This window comes from Phascolarctos cinereus, unplaced genomic scaffold, assembly GCF_003287225.1.
Source record: "Phascolarctos cinereus isolate Bilbo 61053 unplaced genomic scaffold, phaCin_HiC Scaffold_2;HRSCAF=192, whole genome shotgun sequence".
Lineage (NCBI taxonomy): Eukaryota > Metazoa > Chordata > Mammalia > Diprotodontia > Phascolarctidae > Phascolarctos > Phascolarctos cinereus.
The window spans coordinates 137450373-137467798 of NW_027555625.1; the positions used below are offsets into that span (position 1 = coordinate 137450373).

Here is a 17426-nt window from a genome sequence, read left to right on the forward strand (position 1 = left end):
TTTCCCAGTTGATAGGGATCCCTGCAGTTTCCAGTTCTTTGCTACCACAGAGAGAGGTGCTATAAACATTCCATTCACATTCAAAGTTATAATTACTATTTGTGATTTCCCCTCCATCTTATTTTACTCACTATTTTTACCCTATCCCTGTTACCTTTTCTTCTCCCTGCACCATCCCTCACTTCATGCCCCCCCCGCCAGAATTTCCCCTGCTCCAAGTTATAAGTTGGACTGAATGGTTCTAGGATCCCTTGTTTGAGTCCAATAACCAAGTTTGTAGAATCTAGGCAGCTAGGTGGCAGAGTTAATGACCTGTCTTTTTACAATTGTAGTGTTTGAGTCCATGATGTCAAATAATTGGACCCCTTTAAAGATAGCTGTCCACTGGTACCTTTCCTTTCTTTGCCTTTTTCAGACTCTGTTAGTCACTAGCTAGTGGGGTGTGCCACATAAACACATAATTCTCTTGCCAGTTTGACTGACTACATCCCCAGTCACTCTCAGCAAAAGGAAGTGTCAAGATCTAGGAGTTGCTAGCAGTCCATTTTGGCTGGAGCAGAGAATATGTGAAAGGCAGTGGTGTAAAATGAAGCTAGAAGAATATGTTGGAGCTAGACTGTTGATAATCTTAAATAAGCGTGGCTAAGATATTTGTTTTGTCCTAAAATTAATAGGAGCCTATAAAAAAATGTTTGAGTAAGAAAGTGACCTAATCAGACTTGTATATTAACAAAATTAATTTGGTAACCATATGAATTATTTCCCTGATAATGACCAGTCATAAACATGTCATAGTCTGTTTTGGTTTTTATTTTTCTATATATGCCCTGTACCTTTGCATATCATAGGTGCATAATAAATGTGCAATAATTGAATTGATCATCAGCTATAGTTACCAATAAAAAGTGACAAGTTTCTGTTAAGCTGACTTCATTGCATTCAATCCTAGACAATGTGTGGACACTGCTATAGGTTGATGAACTAACAATATTCATGGTATATTTTTATGATTTTAAAATTTTAATTTCAAATCCATCAGACATAGAGAGCAGACACATCTTTCATGGGAAAGATGGGATATAAATCATGAGATTTTCCTGATCATTCTTCCCCCACAACCCCCATTTTGCACAAATCTTTTTTACTTTGAATTTTTAAAATTCCAAAACATTACTACTGTGCTGTGCTAAGAAGATTAATAGGCCCTGCTTTGTAATAGGTTCAAGACTGGCATTATGGAATATTGTCACATTTTATTCAGAGGTGCCATGTTCTACCAAGCACTTGTCATTCCTGTGAATGAGGCTCTGTGGACCCTTTCTGCCACTTTGGCCTTATGTCTAATTTCAAATGAAATTGAATCCAGTGTGAAGTCAAGTTATTAAAGATTATTGGTGATTATGAACTTTTTGGAGATTTCACCCCTAAAGAGGAGACTTTGCTACTGATTTCCATTCTTTGTATTGGTTCTTTCTTTCCATCTAACTTTATCTCATTAGTTTATGTATAGAATTTTTATGCTCATCTTCAAAAATGGACAGAGTGAAAGAAGGTATGCTGGATTTGGAGTCATAGGAGTTCAAAGTCGTGGCCTCTTTCAGATATTACCTGTGAGACTTTGGGCAAATTATTTAACCTCTTTGACCTTGTTTCTTCTCTGCTGAGAAGAAAATAGAAGGATTGTACCAGATGAACTGTGAGCTCCCTTCCAATTTTAATTTACGAGTTGGTTACATTGTTAAAATATACACATAACATTACAAGAATTATTGGTAAGCCAACTTTTCATTCAGGCAGAAAATAAGAATGTGCAGCCTACTTTTAATCTGTTTAGATCCTTTTGTTTTTGTTGGTGGGGGAAGCAGTATTATGTGTCATGCTTAATAAAAAGTTGTTTTATTTTTCACTGTGAAAAGATTTTTTTCAAGTTTCATATTGTTCTATACATATTATATACGATTCTTTTCCCCTTTGTGCCCCCTTCCCCACTCACAGAATTGCGATTAACCTCATAAAAGGGCTCTTGGTAAGAGGTGGCAGTAGGCTCTTGATGAATTGGGCCCATTCCTGTGTCTCTGCAGGAGGTTGCTTGATTTCTCATTTCTGCCTTGTTAGGCTTGTTTACTGAATTCTTCTAAAGGCAATAAAATGAGAAGAATAATCTTTGTTTCTTCTCTTTTCAGGCTCTCTACAATTCAATCAAGAATGAGAAACTCGAATGGGCAGTGTAAGTATATTATGTAGTTTGCTTTAAATAAATGAAGCGTTCTTTCAGTGTTAACTGTATGTTAGAGGAGCTCCCAAGAATGGTAAATACATCTTGTTGGGGTTGAATTTTTCCTGAAGAGAGGATGATCTCCTTTGAGGACCTCTTTTAATACTAAGCTATATTCATTCAGCCCTCAACAGTATTGTTGGTAGAGTTTTTGAATATTCATTTGAATATCAATTCTAATCTTAATATGCATAAAACAAAGCATTGAGATGGTAGCTTACTTTAGTGAATAGAGGACCAACCTGAAAGTTGAGAAGACATGGCTTCAGGTCCTGCTTTTGATATATTGAAGCAGTTTGACCACAGGCTAGTTGAATCTCAACACTGGGAATTCCTGACTCTTGATGAAAAGAAAATAAAGCATCATAGGCTCATAGTCAATCAGCAGATATCTATTAAGTGCCTACTATGTGCCAGAGACTGCTACGAGCAAGGAATGTCAATACAAAAAAGAAAGACAGTCCCTGCTCTCAAGCAGCTTACAAAGTAACAACACACAAAAGGAAGCTAAGAGGGGGTTGGATACCTGGGATTGGGGCTTGATGGAGAAGTCCAGAGGAGCGTAGTGGGATAGGAAATGAAGAGATGGTTGGCTTGGGCACCCTCTGTAAGTGGTTTTTTTTTTTTTTTCCGAGGAGCTCTCCACCCTTAATTCAGAAAGAGGTGCTTCAAAGACATGAGATCCAAGCTCTAGAGCTATAATAGCCCCATGAAGCCACCTTTTCTACCCACCTCATTTTACAAATGAGGAAACTGAGATTTAACATCATTATGAAAGTAAATATGTTGGGGGTCAATGTGTATAATAGTTGACAGTAGAAATGTTTTAGTCATTACTTTAAAAAATCATCTGCCATTTTCATGGAGATAAATGAAAATAAGCTATATACGTAATGGTTTGTGTTCCTGTATAAACACACTGATATGTAATGACCACTTGCTGTTTCAAAGAGAGGTCCTCTTGACAGGAATTCTTGTAAGAACTGAGTCTGAGATTTACATAAGAATATATTCTGCCTTTTGGACAGGTAAATTTTCACTATTATACACTAGCTTGGTTCTTTGCATTGACACAGCATAACTTCCATTTCCACTTATCTTTACAACTCAATATAAATCTCTTTACTTACATACAGATTTATCTAGCATCATCCAAAAATATTCACTTTTGACAAACTAATATGTTCACAGCACTTGGGTTGAAGGCATGAATCAACTGTGTCTTCTAATCTGTAACATAAGAGAAATGATGGTCTCTCACGTTCCTTCCAGATATTAAAATTCAATGAGTCTCCATTTTAAAAACATATTTCAATTTATGAGATCTTTTAAACAAGGAATATCAGCTTTTCCTTTTGACATATGTATATTTGTGTATATGTCTCTATGTAACATTTATGTCTATAGATACTGTGATACTCATAGACCACCTGTGATTTCAGAGGAATTTCTTGTTGATGGGAGTCTCTGTCAGTGTAGCTCACCTCTATACTGACTCCAGTACAGGAGTTCCAAAGTTAAGTATACCAACTCCTGCTGAGACTAGGGGACTGCATTTCTGAAGGTCTGATTGGGTGAGTACTCTTCCAGTTAGAGGCAGGTGGGACAATGGTGAGGTAAATGGCTAGATGGTCCTGATGCTTTGCTGTGTGCAATTTAAGAATTAACAAAGACAGGTCCTGTATGATTACTTAGGTAAGTTAGACAACAGAATCAATTATTTTCAGTAATGTGATGGATTTTCCATGGTGTAAAGTATTGACTTTAACAAGAAAGTGTAGGTGTAACGTTTATATGAGAATTTTTAAAAATCATGCTTCTAATGTTATTCCATGAAAATCAGTCAGTGTTAGTCAAGCATTTATTAAGTGCCTACTGTGTCCCAGGCACTGTGCTAAGCACTAGAAATAATCAACTACTAAACATCTCAGTTGCTATGTTAGATTCCCCGTGAAGTGTGATTTTTATCTTAGTCTTCTCTATTAAGAATGGTCCAGGGAATAGATTTGCTCACATTGCAATACGTCAGTATACGAGCTGAGATTTAAATCCTTGAATTCTAATACTTTCTTCACTGCCTTTATGTGTGGCAATTCCTTTAGGCCATTGAATTGAAGTATGGATCTAAGAAATCCTTCTGAACCCATGGTATGAGATGATGGACCCTTTCTCATCTTTCTCATTTGTCTTGCATCATTATGCATGTCACCATTCCACAAGTCAGTCATATGCTTCCATTTAACTCAGAGGTCAACACAAAATCCCAGAAAGCCATCATAATAGAATGAATTTTAACTTACTTGAACATAGAAAAATATAACATATAGTACTGGACACAGAGAAAAGGGTAGCATCATGAGATTATAAAGCAAGACAGATTTTTTAAAGCTAGAAAAGATCTTTGCCAGTCAGTTGATCAATAAATCAACATGCCTTTATTAAGTGCCAATTCTATGCAAAGTAGTGTGCTAAGAAGTTAAAAAAAAAACAAATATAAAATAGTTCCTGCCTTTTAGGAGCTTATATTCTCTTGGGGAAGACAAATAAATATAAGGTAATTATAGATCATCTATTAACAGTCCCCTCATTTTACAGATAAAGAAACTGAGACTGGGAAAGGTTAAAGATGTTGCCCAGGATTATATGTTACCAGTTACTGGCAGGTCTGTGATTAAGAACTGAGACTATAGCTCTTGCTCTTTGCCCATACTACATTCTGTTAATCAAAGGTGGGGGTATTGTCTCTGTACAAGAGCTGGAAGTCCCTGCTCTGTCACTGTTGATACTCCTCATTCAGGGTAACTACCTATTTCTTCTTTAGTCGTAGAGCTGGCCTTGCCAGTGTTCCTATCAAGAATCAGATTGTTCTCATCAATTTGTCTGAATAAATCTTTTCTCAACCCTACAGTGAAAGGATGAACTCTACTCTTACATATTGTCCTATAATTCATTTTGCAACAAGAGCTGTTTGGAACCTTTCTTATCTCTGCTTCTAAAATTGAATTGTTTTATATCAGCCTTCACATATCATATTGTTCTAGGATATTGAGTGGGATGATGTTGCAGAGGACACTTTAGGCTACTGGATAATGTGTTTTCAATAGCCCCAAGGCATCTAACAGCTCTTTGCAATGGCTGGCACCACAACCATACCACATACTCATTTTTCTGTCTAATATTTCTCTGTGACATTTTTAATACCCTATAACTGAGCCCATAGATGAAGTCATACTTCAATGTAGTTTGGCTAATTTCACATTTATGACACTTCCCCAATTGGCATCTTGTTTTCACTGACCCAGTGAATACCTTAGGTAAGGTTTACCTATATGGTCTCTGACTTCCCTATGATTCCTTCCGTTGAATGAATGCATTACAGGCTTCCTTTAAGGAAAACAGTTTAGCCTATTTAGAGTTTTACTGATAGGAGAACCAGAGATCATCAGATAATCCCTTCAAACGTCTTTGTCCTCAGTGGAGATAATAAAAGAGTTTACCAGTGGCCATGGTAGTGATAATGGTAAAGAGGGTACTGGGATCAATCAGTCAGCAAGCATTTAAGTGCCTAGTGAGTGCCCTGAGAAGCAGGTGTTACAGATGGAGACTTGAAGTCAGGAAGACATTAGTTCAAGTTCTGGCCAATGACAGAAGTAGAGTGGCGAGATCTTAGGTACATTACATAACCTTTCATTACTCTTCGAAATGATAAGAGTTGCAGGGAAGCTGCTCACCCAATTTCCTGATCTAGAAGATCCTGAAATCACAGGTGCACATCCTGTCCCTATCCCTGCCCTTTAAATGTGGCAGGCACTGTCTTAGTCTAACTAGAGATATGCAACAAAAAAAAAATGAAACAGGCCCTGCCCTCAATGAGCTTATGTTTTGTAGGGAAGACAACACGTATGTACGCATATGGGGTACGTAGGTGGCAAAGTGGATAGAATGTCAGGCTAGGAGTCAAGAAGACCCAAGTTCAAATTTGGCCTCGGACACATTAGCTGTGTGACTCTGGGAAGATCACTTAACCTCAGTTCTTTCATCTGTAAAATGGGGATAATAACATACTTCCCAAGGTGGTTGTGAATATCAAGTGAGATAGTAATTGTAAAGCACTTAATATAGTACTTGGCACATAGTAAGCACTATATAAATGTTAGGTATCAATAATAATAATAATAATAATAATAATAATGATATGTGTCTATATGAAATTTACATAAACTAAATACAAGGCACTTTAGGCATTCGTGAGAGGGAAATCGAGAAAGGCCTCTTATGGGCTCAATCAATGAACATTTATTAAACACCTACTCTGTGCCAGGTCCTAGACTAGTTTCTGGCGATAAAATGGTGAAATGAAACACGCTTTGCCCACTCTCTCTCCTTAAGGAACTTGGGATAAATATTGATTATCTTCCTTCTACCTAATCCCCACTCCTCCAAGCTTTATCTGGTGTAGAGATTAGGAATTGAGACAATCTATTCCCAAAGATTTTTTGTTTGTTTGTTTTGGTTAGACAGTAAATTAAATGAACTTATTGTAACTCCTCCTAAAGCATATTTTTCTCAGGGCCTTTATTCACAAAACTTCATCATCTTAGTAGAATTATGGGTTTTAGTTTTATGAATAATTAATTACTTCTTATTGATATGGACCATGCTATTTGAAATGAGATCTAACCTTTAATGTTCATTTGTATAGGTGTTACTGTGTGCCAGGCACTGTGCTAAGTGCTTTATAATGATTTCATTTGATCCTCACAACAACCCTGGGAAGGAGGTTCTATCATTATCCCCATTTTATTGATGAGGAAACTGAGACAAAGGTTAACTGACTTGCCCAGGGTCATCACACAGCTAGTAAATATCTGAGCTAAAATTTGAACTCAGTTCTTCCTGATTCTACTCCCAGTACTCTATCCATGGTGCCTCCTTGCTGCTGCTCAGATTTTGCCTCGGGATAACTTCCTTCCATTTTTGTTTAAATAGCCAACTTCATTTATTTAAGTTCTCAAAAGATGACTTCTTACATAATTTAATTTTCTCATTTTTAGGATATTAATCCCCTAATGATTCTCGATTTCTAAAACATTGTCAGACTAATTTTTTCTTAGTGGTATATTTGAATAAAGTGAGCCCTCTCTGTAGTAGTAGATTGCTCACTCAAATGTAATGACATTTCATTAATATTGAGCCTTTCCCATAAAAATGTGAAAGTGATTATTTCCTTAAGCTTTAAAATACTGGTGTGAAAGAGGGTAAGGTCAGCAGTGAAGCAGTAACCTTATTTTTGCAGGTGATAAAATTGAGACTCAAATTTCTTTACAGTTATTTCTATATAGCCTGAATATTTATGAGAATTAGTTTCAGAACTAAATGTTAATGAAAATGAATATTACTTTTTTTCCCTTTAATATTACAGTTTTTGTTTAGTGATGGGAAGATTATATTTAAACAAACAAATATTTGCATAGGACATATTTACTATAAAGAACAGTTAGAAAGTTCCCTCTAGTTTTATATACTGCATTGATGCACTATCTTGAAACAGTGATACCTCACTGAAGGCTTTTACTAGCGTTTGTGGCTGAAAGTGAATCCTTCTTATCTTTTGTTTTCATTCATTATTCAGAATATATCTGCATCCTTTCCTATTCTCTCAACAGAAGAAAGTTGCATTTTCAGGTCCCCAGTAAAAATAAACGTCATCAATTTGGAGAACACAATATTTGAGGAGACAGTAAAGGATGCACAAGAATATGTAGCAGTTTGCATGATGACAGCTCTAGATGAAGCAGCATCGTGTTGTTTGTCCTTTGTTCTTGAAGAGAACCAATGACATCATGAGGGCAGTTTAAGTGAGGCAGGTAAAAAAAAAGGCTTCAGACAGGTGGAAGACCTGGGTTAAAATCCTCTGCCACCTACCTATTCTCTGTGTGACCATGGGCAAATCATTTAATATGTCTCAGCCTCAATTTATTAATCCATAAAATAAATGATCTCTAACGTTCCTTTCATCTCTAAATGCTATGTTCCTGTAACATTAAAAAATGGATTGTGCTGCTTACTATCTCAGTAAAAATATCAGGAAGACTATGCCTAAAATAGAGTGAAAAAGGAAGAAAAAGAAGTAAGTTGAGTTGGCTCTGAAAATTTGAAATTGAATCTAGAACTGTCCTTTCCTCTTAACCCCAATTGCCTAAAAAAAAGGAAAGAAAAAAAGGAAAAAAAAAGAACTGTCCTTTCCTTCTGTGTCCTAGAGATGAGATAGAGAAGGAAATGAGGTCATGATTGAATAAAGAAATAAAGCATTCATTAAGCACTTAAGTACTATGCCAGGAGGTAAGGGGATGCACAGGAAGGCAAGACAGTCCCCACTTTTAAGGACTTCATATTCTAATGGGAGAGACAGCACGTACAGGATGTTTGAGCTACAAGTAATGCATAAATGCTTACTAGTCGTCCTTATGATGCAGCCCCCAAACAGACACTAATGTAGTGTCTTTTCCTTTTCTAACATTTACCCATTTGATAATGCCAAGGACTTGGATGGTGAGAATCTTGTTTTGTGGGATTTCAGCAGCCACTAAAGATATGGGGGCTTTTGGTGGCATTTGTAGAAGTACCTGTCAGGATGACTCTCTAAAAGGATTGTTCCCTGGGACGGTGATTGCAGAGGCTGCTAAAGCAGGACCAGTAGTCTGGAGGTCATTACTATGTTTTGGGCTCCTGGGCTTATCCTTCCATATCTTTCCGTGGCTCTTGGTCATAGGATCATATATCTAGAACTGGAAAGGACCTTAGGTGTCATCTAGTTGAACTCCCTCTTTTTGCGGATGAAAACACTCATACCCAAGGAGGTTAAGTGATTTGCCAAGGTCGCATGTGTAGTAAGCATTAGAAGGATTTGAACCCATATCCTCTGCATCCAGAACCACTACCCTTTCCGGTATTCCATATTGCCTTCTTTAATTCAGGAGTTCTCATCTGAAGGGTTAAAATGATAAAAAGTCAGTTATGTTCATTGAAAAAGAAGTGTATGCTTTAGAGGACCAAAATAACAGCAGACTGGGGTCCCTATTGGCTTTATTGGGAGTTGGAATCACATTCTGCACATCAGTATCTTTTTGGTCTGTAAGCACCAGTTCCTTATGATAATCCTCTGAACGTTCCCATGTCAGGAGTTAGAGAAACAGAAAAGATTCATCTTTGTTTATTGTGTCAAGGATATGTTTCATTTTTAAAGACCTGACAAGGAGTGTGTGGTTCAGTGAAGAGTATCAGCTTCGTTCCTGAATTATGTGGGGAATTACATCAACTTTTAGAAGAGAGTGGCAGCGTCCTTCTTACGGCTGAAATATTCGTGGTCATCGTGCTGAAAGGAGAACAGTACAGCATGATATCGTCTGTTGAACATAATCTTAATCATCTTTATATCTTTTTTACTTTAGAGTAGGAGGAGCAGTCAGGTTGCTGAGCAGATGGAAAACTATATAGTGTTATTGGCCTCAGTGGAACTGAAGGAACTTTAAAATCACTGAGCTGAACAGTATTATGGAATAAGGGATTTGAGGGACTTTTTTTTTTTAATCACAAGGTGATCATTTAGTTAATTTTTTGGAGTCAGTTTCAGAGCACTATTTACAGAATGATACAAGTAAGGCAAACATATTTTTTAAAAGTGAAATATTTAATTCCAGACTAAGTGTATGTTTACATATATTTGACAGCTTTCATATACGTATATGTGTGTTTATATGTACAATACACACACATATATACACATCTGCATAAAAGAGCACTGTCATTACTTTTAAAAGCCAGTATATGTATGTGCATGTGTATACATGTGTGTATACTTGTATGTGTATATATCTTTGTATATATGTATATGTACACATATATACTTTTATATGTGCATACATGTTACACACATACATGTGTACATATGCATACACTGGCTATTGAAAGCACATATACCTCAATACACATGTATTTTATAGGTACATTACACACATACACGTATGTATATGAAAGCATTGTTGTGACTTTCGGTAGCCTATGTGTGTATGTATGTATGCACACATATGCACAGAGACTATATATGTCTATGTCTATGTATACATAGACATATATATGTATATGCATATATATTTATTTGCAGGAGGTGTGGTAAGAAAGAGAAAAGTCAATTAGGTAGATCAGTAGTAAAGAAAGTATATCCCAATAGATGAACAGCTTGAATTGTTTATTACTGATATACTTTGAAAAGCTTCCCAGTAGAATTTTCAGGAACATTTATTCAGGCTGGCTGGTTACCAGTACATTACTAACTCAACAAATAAGGATCTTTTTTTCTTTTCTGGCTTTCTTTGTAATGTTTTAACTAATGCTCAAGGTTTAAGTTTTGCATTCTTCTTTTTAATTTTTTTTTATTTTAGAAGGGGTATGGTTATTACTTTCAATAAACAAATCTTATTCCAAGTTGCTTAAACAAAAAACAAAAATTAAAAAACAAAGTTGCTTTTTTTCTTCCCTTTCACATGTGACATTTTTCAGTGACATCAAAGGAGTAAAAAGCTGCCCTCCAAAGGATGTGGACATACTAATTTTTTTAAACAGTCACCAAAACACACCCATGCATTTGTGCAGTCACTACATTATCCCAATGATTATCAGTGATCCTCTTCAAAAATGGATGAACGACAAAAACAAATTAGTCCCTCATAAAGAGAAATGGTATTTAAAGGTTTCAGAGTGAAAAAAATACAAGTTCACCCAAGGGTTTTTTTTTAATCATTTTTCCCCAGAGTTACCTGTCTTCAACTTGTCATGTTCTTTGTCAGAGTATATTAATATGTGATGATTGAATGTAGCAGGCTAAGTCTGACTCACATTGAAAAGTAACCCATCCACATGACATTTTATGTTGTACTGAGGCCATTAACCCAACTCTTCTTTATAGAGGGGTCATGGGTATATCCTTCTGCCACCCAGTGTGCTTCTGAAAGTTGTCAAAATTAGTTGTTTGAAAACCACACGTTCCAAGGAAACATGAAGATATCGGAACATACAGGTCTTGTTCTAGAACACTTTACTTTCATAGGTTCTGTAGGCATTGACCTCGAGGTGGGTTATAGTCGATTTTGTTATCTTGAAATGGGTTTTCATAGTCCTCTGCTCCTTGTCCTTCTGAGAACTTGGGTGGAGAAAAGGTAAGGAATCCAAAGTCCTCAGAAGAAAGGGAAATAAACATTGCCTAGATGTATCTTCTGTCATCTCGAGTATAATGATATTATTACCTGAAACCTTTCGAATAACTCAAATAGCATCGCCTCCAAAGTTAAGTCTGTCAAGTTACCTTAAACCTTTGCCTCTTACCTTTGTGTGTCTACCTCCTCTATGTATGTAGGACACCTAGACAGTATCGTTCTGTATGTAGCAATCTCATTGACTAATGTAGTGACCCTCAGATACCCCTGAAACCCTGTGACACTTTTAGCATGCCTGTAAGCACAGTGGAAATTAAAACTCAAATTTAAGATGGATGGATAATCTCAGTTACGGTGATGTTGGGGGTACATTTCCATCCTGAAGGGAAGATGTTTTGTTGGCTTGGGATAAAATGTCATGCGGGCTTACAAGTCACACTCAGTTTTCTAGGTGCAGTTGTTTCTCTAAGTACATCTGTAAGCTAAATTCCTGTCTTTTCAGGGGAAAATAACAACTAATGTAAAGCTTTTTTGACAAAATATGTGAATTGGAGCCATTTTTAGCAGAGGCCTGTGATCTCTCTATTTAAAAATCTACAACTCTCTGATGCTATGATTTATAAACTCTTCTGGGTGCATACTGCCAGCTTCAGAGTTAATTACTTCTTTACCTAAGAGTTTCCTTAGACTTTCAGAATGTGAACCACCAGGCATCCTGACTCTCATTAGTGCCCATCTGGAAAGGACTTAGAATTGTAGTTAGATCTGAAAGGGGCCTTGAAGTTCATCTGGTCCAGTCCCTTCATCTTATGGATGAGAAAACTGAAGAGCCAGAGATGCTAGTGAAGAAGTGATTTGCCTAAGGTCGTCCAGCTAACTAGAAGCACAGCAGGAAAGAGCCCAGATCTTCTAACACCTGGCCAGCTAAATAGCCCTTTTCTCTACTCAAGACAGCATCATATAGCCACCCATACAGATACCTCCCCAGTGTCCCCCCTGCCCCCAAAAAGAAATAAACTGTCATTATCAGGGAGGGCATAAGAAAAGAGAGTATATACCTTGGTGCATTGTGTCAATGCTGTAGCTGTTTAATATAGCAATAAATGATTAATTTGAAGAAGTGTGGATCAGGTAATGTTTTATTTATACATTCTGGAAAATAAATAATTTGAATGTCACAATTTTATCCCATTCCCACCTTCCACCTGCAGATTATTGGGTTATAGTATTTGTGCATTTGGAACTTAGATTTTCAAGATAACAAAAATAGACTATAACCCTGCTTGAGGTCAATGCCTGCAAAACCTATGAGAGTGAATAGAGTTCTAGGGTGAGACTTGTATATTCTGAGCTCTTCCATGTTTCCTTGAAATGTGTTGTTTTTCAAACAATCAGTTTTGACCCCTTTCTAAAGAGAATTGGTTTTCTTTTCTGCATGCACTGTTGAGTGTGATAGCAAAGTTCCATTGTATTAATATTATAAATTCTTACCTCCTTTTCAGGGTTCCAAAAGTAAAAGGCACCTGATATAAATGGCACATAACTCGAGAAGCTTGAGGTTCAAAGGGCATATTAAAAGACAAAGCAAAGTGTAAAGGGTATCCATAGCTTTTATCATTTTTTAAATGAAATGCAGTACTTAAGAATAGATTAGCCTGCCCAGAGAACTATGCACCTTACACAGATGTGGTACATCAGAAGTTTGCAAAAAATTTTTTTTAATTGATTTTGTAGCTTGTCTTATAATCCAGTGTCTCAAGAGAAGATAAACTTTCAGTTTTCTTAACTGGTGAATGGCCTATTTCTGTGTTTTTCCACAATCAGGGCAGAGAACTCCACAGCATATCCCCTATTGTCATTTTCAGGAATGATCTGCCAGAGTAGCTCAGAGCAAGTCATTAGAGTCATACATTCTCAAAAGTAGCAGTGAATTTTGTTCATATGATCTGTAACTTGGTATCTTAATTTATATTGTTAACTTTTATTGATTTGTTTGCCCCAAGTGGAGAGGTTAGAGTTACTGCTTTCAGAGGCCCCGTCAGGTACTAGTGGTGTTTTCTAATAAAGCTAGAAGTCTAGGGGATTTGGTTTGATTAACTAAACTTGCTGATCACCACACTTGGCAAGAGTTAGGCTCAAAAAAAAAAAACCTCAGACTTTTAAGTTCAGAAGAGAAAGGCGACAGATGAAGTAAAAATATTAGTGGTCTTATTTTGTGTGAAGTTGGTTTTGCGAGTACTGAAATGGCTCCTTTTTTGATGACTGTAATAGAATTATAATCCCCAAGGCTAGAATTATTTTCCTTCCTCCAACTATTTATTGAAACCCAATGCCTTGATAGAATGGAGGAGATCTTGAGTTCTTGAAGGCTGTTTTGGGAAGTATGAGCTTGGGCAGATTCTACTAACCTAGAAAGTCTGTGAATGAGTACCACCAGCTGACTGTGTGAATGCCGGGCACACATCACCAACATCATCCCCTGCTGGATATTGGCACCTAAATGTCCCAGAGGCATTCCAAGCTCAGTATATCCAAAATGAGTTTTTATCTTCCCACTTAAATTCCCACTCTGCCCTGCGTACTCCTTCCTTTTAGTCTCAGAGGCTCACAACCTTTCACAGTCTTTCTTGGCTTTCCCCTCTCTTTTACCCCACTATATATCTAATGAACTACCATGTCTTATTAATTGTATTTCCACGGCAGCTCTTACATCTCTTCCCTCCTGTCCTGCCACACAGTCACCATCCTAGTTCAAGACTCCATCCTGTCTTGCCGCAAATATTCCAAAACCCTCTTAATCAGTCTCCTTGTTTTCAGTTTTCCCCCTCTGTCATCCAGCCTCAATAAAGCCACAGATTCATATCCCTGAGAAACGAATCTGATCATCCAATTTCTCTGCTCAAAAACATGTGATTCCCTGTTGCCTCTTAGATAAAAAGCACAATTCTCAGCCTGATGTAGTCCTGCTCCAGCCATTTCATATTACCCTGTTTATTCATTCTATATTCAAAGCAAGCTGAACCGCTCGCTATTCCTTGAACTCAACACTCCATTTCTTGTGTCTGTTCTTTATCCTGGATGTTTCCCTATGTCTGGAATATTTTTCCTCCTCTCCTCCACTTCTTGGAATCCTTAAATTCCAAGGCTGAACTCAGGTATTACCTCCTACTCAAACCTTTTTGCAGTCCCCCCACACCTAAACCTTCCCCTTAGTGTTTTTTTTTTTGCTCAGAGTTATCTTGTATTTATTTGATTACATGTTATATTCCACTTCCAACCCCCCCCCCACTCTGGTGTAATATCATCTCGAGGGCAAATACCGTTTTTCATTTTGTGTCTTTATCTCCAACATCAGGTACAAAAATTTGTTGAGTCATGCATGGAGGCACATACAAGGCTGTAACCACTGCTCCCGGGGTGGCTGAGACTGGCTGATCTCTTGAGCATGGAAGTTCTGAGCTGCAGTAAGCTAAGCAGCTCAAGTGTCCATATTAAGTCTAGCATCAGTATGGTGACCGCCTAAAGGTGGTGGTTCACCACATTGTCTAAAGAGGAGCAAACCAGCTCAGTTTGGAAATGGAGCATGTCAAAGCTTCCATGCTGTGTATTGTTGGGAGTGTCCCTTGAATAGCCACTACTGAGTGAGATAGGGATACTCAATTTTAAAAAATAAATAGATTGGGAGCCAGGGAGAGAGGAAGGGAAGGGAATAAGCATTTATTAAGTGCCTACTATGTACCAGTCACTTCACAAATATTTATCTCATCTGATATTCACAGTAGCCCAGCAAGGTAGGTGCTATTATTATCTCCATTTAATAATGGAGAAAACTGAGGCAGACAGATTAAGTGCTCTGCTTAGGGTTACACAGCTACTAAGTGTGTGAATCTGCATTTGAACTCCAGTTTTCCTGACTGCAGAGCCAGTGCTCTGCTACCTAGCTGCCTAATACTTGGGTAGATAGATAGACACGTACATATACATACACACACATACATATACATACATATATACATATATACACACACATGTAATTTGTGGAATTGAGTTACTGCCCAAGGAGCATCCTGGTTAAATATGGAGACTCATCACTAGCTTTAGTCCATAACTAAAAAAAAAATCATTCAGTCTTGAATTTTTTTATGACTTCCTGAAGCATTTAAAAATAAAAATACAAAATGGTTCTCAGTTCTAGGTTTGCCATTTTCCTTTTTCTTTATTTTTAAGTTTTAGAAAATGTTTTTATTATGAATTTGGTAATCATCAACAGACACGAGCATTTCAGCATCCAAAGAACACCAAAGTTGTAGGCCTAGCTGATTAAGAAGATAGTGCTTTCTTCAACAATATTAGGGAACTTCTTAAGAGGGAAAGTTTTCATGGAAATGTTGATGAGTTCTGTTTTGGACATAATAAATTTGAGATAACCTATGAGACTTCCACTTTGGGATGTCCAAAACTGACTTGGTGATACAGGGTTATAGTTCTGAAGAGAGTCTAGGGCTGGATATAGAGATCTAAGAATCATCTGTATAGTGATAATAAATTGAACTCATGAAAGCTGATGAAATCACCAAGTAAAATATAGTATAGAGCAAAACGAAAAGAGGGCCCAGGGAAGAATCTTGAGGAATACCTATAGAAAGTAGGCATGCCATAGAAGAAGAACTAGCAAACAGAGGAGCAAGCAGTCTTACAGATAGGAAAAGAACTCTCTGTTATTAATCTCAAAATGGGTATGATATAGTTCTTCCAGTAGAAGACCTGTCTTTTGTTTCTATGATTTACAGGTAAAATATCAGCAAGACAAGTTAATGTTTATAAATGGCCTAAATACCATATGATTCTTAGCTCTGCCCCTTCTTTCACCACTATGCCACTGCCATGGGAGGGCCACAGAAGACTGAGAACTATTTTGTATTTTTCTTTGTTTAATTGGTTGCCAGTGCTAAATAATTCAGTTGCTAGCCTATAAGTGATTAATTCTCTATACTTATCTCCATAACTTCTTGAAAAGTAGACTCAGTCTGTTATTAGAGCCATATTGGAGGGCCTTTTCAGCATGGTGTAACATACTAGGGCTTGTGTTTTAGTATCATAACCTCCAGGTACTAAAGGACAGCATCACACTATGAGGAGGCACTGGAATAGAACTTTGTGGGTATCTTAAAATGTCATTGCAAAACAATTCACAATTCTCAGCCTACCTCTGCTCTTACCTAGTCATGTGATCCAGCATAAGTTAGTGACCGTCTCTGAGCTTCAGTTTTTAAATGTGTAAGATGGGGATAATATCTGTTCTGATGGGAGAGGCACCATGCTCTCTCTGGTGGCTATGGGATTAGCCTTGGAGTTAGGAAGACCAGGGCTCCAGACCTATTTTGGACACTGACTTGCTGTATGAAATTGGGACACTCCCTTAATCTCTCAGGGTAATTAGCAGCTCTTTCAATGGGTTGTTGATCTGTTTCTGTAGAAGCAGTTTCCAGAACATGGATATCCCCAAGATTCTCAAAACAATAATGAAATCTTAGGTCAGGACTGAAAAACAAAACTTTAGCAACCCCCAAATCAGATACCTGTTCTGATTCCTTTGTGGGGTTATTTAACAATAAGAATGTTTATGGAAACAAATACCATATTGAAGTAAGCTTTTATCATTGTTGCTAACCTTTTTTTGTAATTTGAGTTTAGGGAGTGATGCTTGTTTCAATCCAGATGTTATTGATGCCCCTAAGAAGCATACTAGCCTGCTTATTAATTTTGAGTATAAAACAAGATAATTCATGGGAGAAAATACTGAAAATCTGAAAACACTTTGCATTTATGAACACTTATTATTAAGCTCAGTTAATTAGTCCCATTTTAACTGATATGGATTTTCCGTTACTTTATATTGTTAGTGCAAATTCATAATTAGAGTGGATGGACTGATCCTG

The 17426-nt window shown here is 37.1% G+C and overlaps 1 protein-coding gene across 9 annotated transcripts in view; it reads left to right on the forward strand.

Annotated features, from left to right (window-relative positions):
- The window catches only part of PSD3 (pleckstrin and Sec7 domain containing 3), a 607844-nt gene that overhangs the window by 476103 nt on the left and 114315 nt on the right, over positions 1 to 17426 (forward strand). For 8 of the 9 annotated variants that reach the window (XM_020969583.2, XM_020969586.2, XM_078149618.1 and 5 more), the window contains one exon: positions 2184 to 2227. In XM_020969583.2, the coding sequence (XP_020825242.1) occupies positions 2184 to 2227 (44 nt within the window). Of the gene's footprint in view, positions 1 to 2183; positions 2228 to 12989; positions 13058 to 17426 lie in introns of those variants that run through there. The other variant, XM_078149617.1, reaches the window with a different exon arrangement.